A 10,947-nucleotide genomic window follows, 5' to 3' on the forward strand; every position below is an offset into this window, starting at 1 on the left:
TTTTAACCCAGCAAGAACAAGCATTAATTATTTAAGTATTAAAAATGTAAAACAAATTAAGGCTTTATTAGTACAGCTATGCCTGCCAAAAACTAAAAAATTACTTAAAACACAATTTTGAAGTTCATAGGGAAGAAATGTGAAGGGGTGAGAAGGTTAACAACACAGCAGAAGTATTTGCAATTGACTTTTTCCACGTCTGCCAAATCATTCCCAATATCTTAAAGGGAAGAGTAACTTCATTGGCTGATTGAAAGCCAATCCAGTCATGAGAGAATGTCACATGACTGAGAGTTCTACTGTGTCTGTATACAGACTACTTTTCTATGCAAGAGGCTTGCCCCATGCACTCCTTGTGTTTGTTGCCTTGCATATATGAAGCTGCCTCCATTCCAGCAGGGCTATTCTTATATTCTTCATGGGCATCCTACTTTGTTGAAATGCTGGTCACATAGGCCACACTCCATCTCTCAGCTTAGGCCCATTGGTTTCAGTAGGCTTGGGTGAACATGCATCTGTTTTCAACTGTAGACCACTGGCTTGTATTCAGTGTAGTGTTAAGTCACCATTCTACCAGTGCAATGATGTTCACTTATGCGATGGGACACACTTCCCCTGATTGCCCCCCCTCTCAAATCTGTTCCAGGGGTTCCCTAACCGTCTGGAGAAGATTTGGGGAAGGCATGGGTTGTACAAGGAAGAAGAGGAAATCCTTGTGCCATTGGGACAGAGGTTGGATACTGCCCTTTGTGTTAAAAGTTTGTGTCTATTTTCACTGCAGGCAGCTATAAAGAACACTTGGCTATATTTGAGTGGAGCCTTACTTTTCTTCCTTGACAAGGGAAACATTCGGTCCATCCTGACCACTGACTTAGGCGGCAATCGATAGGAGCAGGTGTTCTAGCTTGTCTTCTTGCTCTCCTGAGGAGAATAAAAAGTGATTGGCAATGCTGAAAGTCCCTATATTGCACGCTCCCTGTGGAAATCAGTTTCAGCAGGATACGCATGGCTGCAACTGGAAGGGATTTAATATCTACAGCTGAGGGGCCCCAAGACACTTTTTGAAAGGATATTTCACTGAGCACCTCTCAGACAGTACTGATTTAATTCAGGCCTAAGCACTGACTACAGGCAGTGGAGTGGGGGATTTAGACAGGTTCCTGAGTGTGCCTAAACCTTTTCCTCCTCTTTCCCTTCCCATTGAGAGAGAAAACAGGTTGGGGAGAGTTGGAAAAAACCTGATGCCCAGAAACAGATGGAGAAGTAGAGCATTCCTCCAACCTCACCAGAGCCCAGCTGGATGTCCGGTGAAGAGGTGGTTAAACTAGCTTCACTCTCCCCAGTCCCTACATCTTAGGACCACAGTCTTATTCTCAAGGCCCCCGAGCAGAGAGCAACTTTTAAGAAATTAGACTCAGTTTACACTCTCTCTCTCTCTCTCTCTCTCTCTCTCTCTCTCTCTCTCTCTCACACACACACACACACACACACACACACAGAGTCAATTTTACAGTGATAGATTATATGTGAGGTTTCAAATGGACTCCCATGACATATTAGTAAAGAAATGGTTGAAGTGTAATTATATGTGTTTTGATGAAAAGCTGTTATTTCTCAGCAGTCATAAGAGAAAGCACCAAATAATTGCAAATACCATATTTCACAATGCATATATGTGGGTGTCCTTTGTTGATGGTCACCAAATGTTAGAAAAATTAAATCCAGTCCCAATCCAGCAGAATAAATCTGTTTATGGAAGTAAGCCTCTCTTGGGGCGGGGCAGCCAGTGTGATTGTCCACCCTCTGAAGTGCATTCCCAACTGGAGCCACCTGGTGTTGCACAGAGAATAGCCCAATTCAGGCATTCAAAGCCTGATGCAATTAGAACTCTAATGGGAGTCTATTCACTGCCCTCCACCCTGTTGCATCCCCACCATCGAGCCACATTGCCATCCACATGTCGGAAGATGAGCATCTGCGGACTGTGCTGTACATAGAGGCTTCTTGGGTGCTTTTGAAACCTGATCATGCAAAATGCTGCAGTGTGGAATGATGCTGTTTGAGATTCCAGCCATTCCATCCCCCCACCCACCCACTCCAAAAACATCCCATGGACACTGAGCATCCTCAGGTCTCAGTGGGTTGTTTGGGGGTTCCCGTCTTCTTCTCTCCCTTCTGAAAGCCTTTTGTAGGTCTGCACAGCTTGGGGTTCGTCCAAGCCTACTTATGTCACCCTCTAGTGCATGGCTGGTGCCCTTTTGGATAGGTAAGAAATGGCACTCACCTCTGAACATCAAAGTCAGATGGAGTGATAAGAAAGCAATGATAAGGTGTAGGCACCCAGTTCAAAAGCCAGCAAGTTCATCAGTACTTCTACAGAGCTCTCTCTAACCCCCCTTCTCCTGCTGCAATGATAGCACATGGTAGGGTGATTACACCGAGTCCTCCCATTTCAGAAGGGATGTGTCAATGGATTCCTAGATTGGAATGCCACCTTCATGTGTAACCCAAGAGTGAAGATGCAAAAATATTTCCCAATACTGCTTCAAGAGCAACTTAAACAGCTACCAGATTTTTAGAAGACATCTGAAGGCAGCCCTGTTTAGAGAGGCTTTTAATCTTTAATCAATTATTTTATTCTTCTGTTGGAAGCCGCCCAGAGTGGCTGGGGAAACCCAGCCAGATAGCCGGGTTTTAAATAATAAATTATTATTATTATTATTATTATTATTATTATTATTCAACTTGCACAGGTGGTGTGTGTAAACATGCCTGTGTATGCAGGTTGCCCCTCAGTGGGTCAGAGACTATTAAGTGCATAAATACATATGGATGTTACTGTGGGGTCCTATTATGTGTATAAATAATTCTGGATGTTAATTCCCCCCCCCCCAGCACCAGGGGAACAATATGACTCAGTTGCGTTAGGGGAAAGAGCAGCAAAACAACCTGAAGCACAGTGGAAAGATGCCAAAAAATTAGAAGGTTACAATCAAATCCTGTTTTTGGCTTCTTTCACAGCATCTCAGCACCAAAGTGCCAAGATGATGACATTTCCAAGTGCACGGCAGCCACTGCATTACACTAGCAAAATAAAATTAAACAGCCATTCACATTTGGATAAATGCTTCAAAACATGTCGGTGAAAGGAACACACGTCAGTAGGTGCCTGCTTTATGCTTCAAGGGATGAACTGCATGTCTACAATTTGCCCCCACACCTGAAATCAAAAGCCGTTCTTAGTATCGGGTTTGGGGCTGAGTTAATTGCTCTGCTGTTAATCCTGCCCTATTGCATTCTCCATTGGTATAACTGGATAAGAGGAAATGTGATCAGTATGAGATGCATGTGGGAAGCTGTTTGCTGTGATAAACCTTTAGAAGTTCTGTCAAAACTAGTTTGTTTTTGTTTTTTTCCACAATAAACAGCCGGCTATTTGAGATTTTCCTTTTGTACACACTAAGGGTCTTCCCCTTAGTTCGTCTCATTTTGGAGATAGAAGATTACACAGCCCCAGCAATGGCTATATAGTTAAGGCATCTGGTATTTTCTGCATTCAATCATTTTAAAGCCCAGCTATTGTATTCCTTAAAAAATCAAGATGATTTGTCCCATCACAGTATGCAATTGTCAAGGAAAAACTATTTAGCGAAAGTTGTAATCTGGTGAAAATTATTATGAGGATGATTTCGGTGCAGCAGTTTTTAAAATGGTCCTTTAAAGTGAAGACTTGACATTTTCCTTCTATTTTTGTGGCAGCCCAAGTTTCTCCTTTTTGCCAGTTTATATTATGCCAAATGTCTAAGAGTATTGCATTGGTTTCCCTTCTACTGGTCTGGTGAAAATATACTATGTATTCCTAAAGTTATGAGTTTTTAAAGTCAAGGCTTAGAAGTATGAGCACTGAAAAAATGTGTGAGGAGCACAAAGCACACAATGGATAAGTGACTTACATGTTTAAAAAATGGAAGTGGTTTTACTGTGGGTTTCTATTGATGAAAGGATTGGGAGAGGCTGCACTCATCTATGAACAACAAATGTTAACATTTAGATTAGATTAGATTATTATACAGTCATACCTCGGTTTAAGTACGCTTCGGTTTGAGTACTTTCAGTTTAAGTACTCCGCGGACCCGCCTGGAACGGATTAATCCACTTTCCATTACTTTCAATGGGAAAGGTCGCTTCAGGTTAAGTATAGACTTCCGGAACTTAAACCGAGGTACCACTGTATATGTGATGTTACATAGTTGAGGTATTATTCCTAATTAAACATCCAGTAGAGGCATCCCTCATGACAACCTGATCTTATGCAGCCCCCAAACCAAGGGCTTTGTACATCTCTGGGGCTAAGGTGGTGAAGAGACCCTCTGCTTTCACCATCTCCATCTCCTCCTCCCTTCCCTTGCTGCCTGATTGTCCCATACCTTTCTGATTTGCTCCAAGTGAACCCAACCCTATCTGGGGCTGCCTTGACCCAATGCAGAAGAGTCCTAATTTGGCCCAAATCATGCCCATTTGGTTTAGGATTTGCGATTTGGCCAGATACGTTGCACAGCCCTAGCATACCCTGCAAGTGTCCTGGAAAAACTGGGGCATCCAGTTATTTCTTACAAGAGGACAGCAGCCATTTGGGGCACCATGATATCATATAATTGGAGGGTATGCCCTAGTATAGACAACCCTACATCTTATGCCTATAAGATCCCAGTCTACTGCTCACAGATATTGTGATTGTGTATCAAAAGCTGGATTCTATATGTGGCAGTATATGTACATTAGTAGGTGAATGAAGGCTGGGCATACATTGGAGTTTTACATAGCAACTATAGCTGGGAATGGCTGTGTGAATAGGCCCCATAAGCCTGTCCATTTAGAACAAAATCAACTGATTTCATATTCCCATTGGTGAGGTATAATATAGAGTGCATTACAGTGGTACCTCAGTTTAAGTACACAATTGGTTCCGGAAGTCTGTACTTAACCTGAAGCGTACTTAACCTGAAGCGAACTTTCCCATTGAAAGTAATGGAAAGTGGATTAATCCATTCCAGATGGGTCCGCGGAGTACTTAAACTGAAAGTACTCAAACCAAAACGTACTTAAACCAAGGTATGACTGTACTCACTCTGAATTCCTCCTGATCCTGTAACAAATTCCATATAAAACCAGGAAGCATTAGGCATGAAGCCAAGTTTAACATTCAGGGCTAGAATGGATAAAAATGAGTCAGAAATTCTCCATGAAAATATACTGTGTCCTGTGGGTTTCCTTTAAAGCTCAACAAAATCAATAATAAATTCTAATGCAAGCAGATTAAATGTGTAGATGGAGATAAATTAAATCCATTCCAATCCAAGTAAAATAGGCTGCTTTTAAAAAAAACAATGCCATCTGCAGTACAAACAACTGTTGGGTAGTCTTTGTGGCTTTAAAAGCCAACAGTACAGTACTGTAGCTAGAATGCTGGACTTGGGCCTGAAAAGTTGGTCTGTGAATGGTCTTTGGAAAGTTACTATTTCCTGCCTTCCTCCCTCCCTTCCCTAAAACTGGTGGACTCGCAACCAGCTTCACAGGGCCCATGCACAATACACGACATCAGCTGCTTTTGTTACCCATCCTGAGCTGAAAGGTAATTTCTAAGATAATGTTTGAAGCTCATGGATACACTTTTTAGAGTGATCTCTTGAGCCTTTCCATTATACGATAACGGCAACATTCTCCAGAGATATCCAACAGGATTGTGTTGGATCCTGTTCAACTCTGGAAAGGCAGGATGGGTGATTAATCCCCATTAAATCTTTTCAGATGAAGGTGCTCACACGATTCCTTTGAAATGCATGAGCCAAACATGACCCAAGACACAACCATTAATCTGGGCTATGGATTCAACAAGTTCAATAGATAGCCTCATAGCCAGACAGATACTGTAGACAGATAGACAGCATATTTGCTGAAATGAGGGTGAAAATTTGGGACTTACCCAAATAACAATGCAGCTAGCACCATGTGCCGAGTTTTAATTATTTATTTTAATCATTTATAACCTTCCCTCCCTCACAAAAAAGGCAGGGCAGCTAGCAACAAAGTCAAACCATAATCCAATCATTTAAAATATCAACTGCAAAAAACCCTAAGGAGAACCGTAAAGATAACAACACAAAGAGCTGCAGTAAAAGTTATTCCAAAATATGCAGAACTAATACAGTAAACCAGCCATCTACCCCAAAGAAGCCTTTAAAAGGATGTGTTTCTTTGGGTTTTTTTTTTTTTAGTAAGTTCTTGATGGCCATTAAAGAAGGACTGTGGATGTGTTTCCCCCAGAAGCAACTGCCTGAGTGCAGGTGAAGCCATGGAGAATGCTTTCTCTCAGCCAAGTAAGTACATTTCAGGGGATGCTGAAACTAGTGGCATGGGAAGTATGGGTTTTTTTTCCCTTCCATATATCATTTTAATGAGCAGCTACCTATTTCACAGTCCTCAAACCAAAACATGAACTGAACCCCAAATATCTGTTGCACTGCTCTGAATTTTGTGATTCAGTTATCCAATGTGCACCAATATGCATACAGAAGTGAAAGTAACATGCAAAATTGCATTACCTTAGGGAAAACTGCTTCGAACAATGAGCATACAGCGGTGCCTCGCTAGACGAAATTAATTCGTTCCACGGGTCAATTCGTGTAACGAATTTTTCGTCTAGCAAGTCCCAGTTTCCCATAGGAATGCATTGAAACTTAATCAATGCGTTCCTATAGGCTCTGGGGGACTGGCGGCGGCATGCAACGGGGCTTCGGAGAAGGTCTCCGAAGCCCTGTCCGATGACGGCTGTGTGCAAGGCGGCGGAGGAGAAGCTCTCTTCTCCCAGTCACCGCCTTGCCTGCCTCCGGCACGGAGGTCTCCGAAGTTGCACTCCGTGACGGCCGTGCGTGGCGAGAGGCGGCGGCGGGGGAAGAGCTTCTCCTGCTGCTGCCTCCTGCCTGCATGAGACGGCGCTTTGGAGACCATCTTCGAAGCGCCGTCTCATGCCGCTGGTGCGCGGCGAGGTGGCGGGGGAGAGAAGCGCTTCTCCCCCTGCCGCCTCCCGTCTGTCTTCCCTGGTGGTGCGGGGCGGTGCTGCTTGCCCCGCCTGTCTTCCCCGAGCCAAGGGGAAGACAGGCAGGGGCAGCCGCCGCACTGTCGCGTTTCGGCTCCGTCCCCCCTGGCAAAGGAAGATTAGCTGTCAGCTTCCCATGCTGAGAGCTGATCTTCCTTTGCCGCTTTCTATGGCTGTGCTTCGTAAGACGAAGCGGCAGTCATAGAAAATTTTGTCGTCTTGCGAATGCCTCGCGCAATGCAAAACTCTTTCATCTAGCGAGTTTTTCGTTGTGCGAGGCATTCGTAAAGTGAGACACCACTGTACTAGTCAAAAGTGCATACAAAAATGTGTTTATTAGGAGGAATTTGCACTAAACTGCTAATGCATTTTTGTGAGGATATATATATGTGTGTGTGTGTGTGTGTGTGTGTGTGAGATAGAGAATTGACTCTAAGAGTGGAAAAATGAGGAATTGAGAGAACTGAAACTGACAGGTTCATCCATAGCTATCTAAGACATAAAGGTGGGGCTCAGTGGATGGACTGACCTGAGCAGGTCACCTGTCCATGACCATGGAACTATATCATGTTCCTCCACCCTCAGATTACTCTCAGCCCATCCAGCACAAAGCCCAAATCTTGAGAGGGCACTGCTGAAATTATCTGGTACAGACCCATCTTTGCCATGGCAGACATGAACTCCTGAGCTGCCCAACAGAGACTTTTGGGCATTGAATGTCAACGTCCCCCAAAACAACCAGCCTGGGATTAGGACTCTGGTCTTGTGTTTCTTGAGCAGGAACAATGGCACTCTTATTTCCCCCTGCCCCTCCCCATGCTGCATGGGAAACAACCTTTGTATCTTGACAAGACTTAAAAAACACTGTTTGATAGAAGAGGTACATCCTCCATATGCTGTCAAACCCACTAGTCCATCTCAGGACCGACCCCCCCATGAGGCTGGGTGGGGTGGCACACCTGTTCTGCTCCCCAGCTTTGCCACTGGTCTCCCCGGCCTCTAAGGGCAGAGAGGGGCTGGTGGCAAAGCTCTGTGGAATGCCTCCTCTCCCACCAAGTCGGCGAGAGGGGAGGCATTCCTCCATCCAGCTTTGCCACTGGGTGGGGGTGCAGATTTCACACACACAGAGAGACAGACTGACACAGTGGTGTGATGGGGCTTTGCACTGGTTTCTCTTGAAGAGAAGAGCCAGTGCAAAGCCCCATTGCTGGGCAGAGATGAGAGAACCCTAAAGGACAACCATACCCCAGTGGCGGAGACGTGTTACAGAGTTTGTGCCCCCACTACACGGCGGCAGTGGGGAGTTTCACCTCAGATGTCCCTGGCCCATCGAGCTCAATATTGTCTACGTTGGCAGACAGCATCTTTCCAGGGTTTCAGACAGGCAATCTCTCCCAGCCTCTGCTGGAGATCCTGGCAGCCAATGGGCTACCACCCTTCCCCTAAACATCTTGGTTCAGGCCGTGCTGTCTCCATTTACAAGGATTCAGTATTAGGTGATGGTGTGCCTGGGATCCCCAAGATCCACCGCTAGTCAAATTTGAGCAGGAATGGGGAACCTGTGGTCCTCGCATCAGCCCCAGCTGGCAAGGCCAATGGTCACAGCTAATGGGAGTTGTAGTCAAACAACATCTGGCTGGCCACAGTTTCTCCACCCCTGTAGCTGGCAACATTGGGGTGTATGGACAAGTAGTCTGATGTAACATAAAGCAGCTTCCTATGTTCCTATGACATAAGTAGCTTGCTATTGGAAGGAGGAAGGGAGGGGGGAGAGGGCAAAAGTCCCAGTGAGCACAACTAAAGAAGCTCTTTGTATCTGCGGCCTTTGTGTTTCCCGCATTGAAATTCTGTCAAGTGACTAACAAGAGCCTGCAAGCTACAACAGTGCGAGGATGTGTCCCTTTGGGGTAGATCCTCTAAAAGGAGCCTAGGCGAAGAACAAAGCAAAATATGTATTTTCCCACTGTGAGACATAGCAATGATTTGCATCCTACACATTCCATAATAAGGAACATGTCTAGTTTGATTATTCATTGGTGGAGAAGGGGAGGCGATGGTCCCAGAATTCCTTGTTATTGTTGAGTTTCTAACCAGAGCTCCATCATTATCAGTTATCATCTGTTAATGCCAACAAGCAGAACAAAACAGCAAAGACTCCTAGGGCACCTTAAAAACTGACACTTTATCCTGGCAGGAGTGGGGTGTTGTAGGCTAGAGCCTGTTTTGTCGTGTGACAGACAGGCTGTTTTTTTGCTTAAGAGGCTGTGCAATTTTTCTCCTTTTTCTTTTTGCAGGGTTATGGTAATTCTACTGATAATTAGGAGAGAGAGATTCATCAGAAGCTACAGAAGAAAGAACACTAAATGAAAAACTCAAATGCTCAAGAGATGAGCCTGTGGATACACATCACTGTGTGCAGGATCAAATTACAGGGTGTCTGTGGACAAGCAGCAGTCAAACAAAGAGATGTGTATGTATATACATATATTGTGGTGGTAGAAAGATGTGATTCCTCTATCCTTCAGCTTTCCAAAAAGTATTCAGTGAGTTCACCTTCACCTAGATTTAAAATGTGACTCTTCATTATCGCGCTTTGTTTGATAACTTCATCAAACATCAAAAATCTGTTCTTTATTTGGTTTCAGTAAGGATTACTAGAATAAGCCTTCATAATTAAATGTATCTTTTCTTTCCTCTGCCTCCCCCCCTCCCTGTGTCTATATCCCAATTATTACTGATACCACTTTTTGATCTTTCTACATTATATTTCCTTTGGTCCAGCTTGCAATTAGCAGCTTGGGAAAAGCCCCATAGAGTTTCCTTTTATACATGATTTAAATACACACAACCCAAACCCACGCACAACATTATTATTATTATTTATTATCCAATAGGATATTGAAAGAGAAGAAGAAAGAAAGAAGAAACGGCAGCTTGATATATTTTCTCTCACTTTTGTCTGAATTACTTCATTATCACCGAAATAATATGAAATACCGTATCAGCTCATTGTGTTATGAAACAACAGCAGTTTAAAAGCTGAATATCAAATTAGAATATGTGAAAGATGAGAACTGAGGAATGAAATCTTCTTGAAGAAAAATTGTAGTGCAGAAGGAAATGTATTAAAAAAGGTATAATTATAAGACTTCAAAATGGTTCATGTTACAGCCCTCTCACCATATTGTGATGGGACTATTGTATAAATCGTTTTCTGCTAGCTGCTTAAAAGTAATAGGACCCACATGCCTCATTCTCAGTCTGAATTGATGCACTGACCAGATAGACAGCAATTTCTATATGTAAGGCAGTATCTTAAATTACATGGAGATAGACTTACCTCTGGGATAGCAATCCTGTTAGCTTACTGTGTGCTGCAACTGTATCCTGACATGATAGTAGATAAGCTACCAAGAGAATCATAGGAGGAAAAAGCCTACTCAGATGGAACCACATTTTCTTTTAATAAAAACAAATGCTTTTCATTTTTGGTTTGGAAACCTCCAGGTACCTGTTTTGGAGAGTGAGCTTTTTAAAAAAGAAGGTTGCACCCTGAGCTCTCATAATATTGTGAATCATTAACAAAAGGCCCAGACTATAATCTGAAGGACATCACTGTTTTGGAACTAGATTCCCGAACACTGGCCAAAGGGGGAAATGGTTGTTTGCATGCTAGACTCAATGCGAGTGCTATCAGTGGAAATGAACTGAAACCCTCTGAGTAGTCATTAGGCAAAAATGGTTTCCTTTATAGAAAACTCCCCCTTGTTAAGGGAGCCACATTTTTTAAAAAAGTATTGGGTGCATGTGGTTGGTTATTGTTTGGTACTTTTTCAGCACACACACACACA

At 43.5% G+C, this 10,947-nt stretch overlaps 1 protein-coding gene across 1 annotated transcript in view; it reads right to left on the bottom strand.

The window, feature by feature from the left end:
* The window catches only part of C8A (complement C8 alpha chain), a 30,091-nt gene extending 19,445 nt beyond the window's left edge, over nt 1–10,646 (bottom strand). The window contains exons 1-2 of the mRNA XM_035123052.2: nt 10,437–10,646; nt 825–921 (exon numbers count right to left, since the gene is read on the bottom strand). Coding sequence (XP_034978943.2) covers nt 825–921; nt 10,437–10,552 — 213 coding nt within the window. The 5' untranslated portion in view covers nt 10,553–10,646. The remainder of the gene's footprint in view (nt 1–824; nt 922–10,436) is intronic.
* Between the last annotated feature and the right edge of the window lie 301 nt (nt 10,647–10,947).

The sequence above is a fragment of the Zootoca vivipara genome, chromosome 7 (assembly GCF_963506605.1).
Source record: "Zootoca vivipara chromosome 7, rZooViv1.1, whole genome shotgun sequence".
Classification (NCBI taxonomy): domain Eukaryota; kingdom Metazoa; phylum Chordata; class Lepidosauria; order Squamata; family Lacertidae; genus Zootoca; species Zootoca vivipara.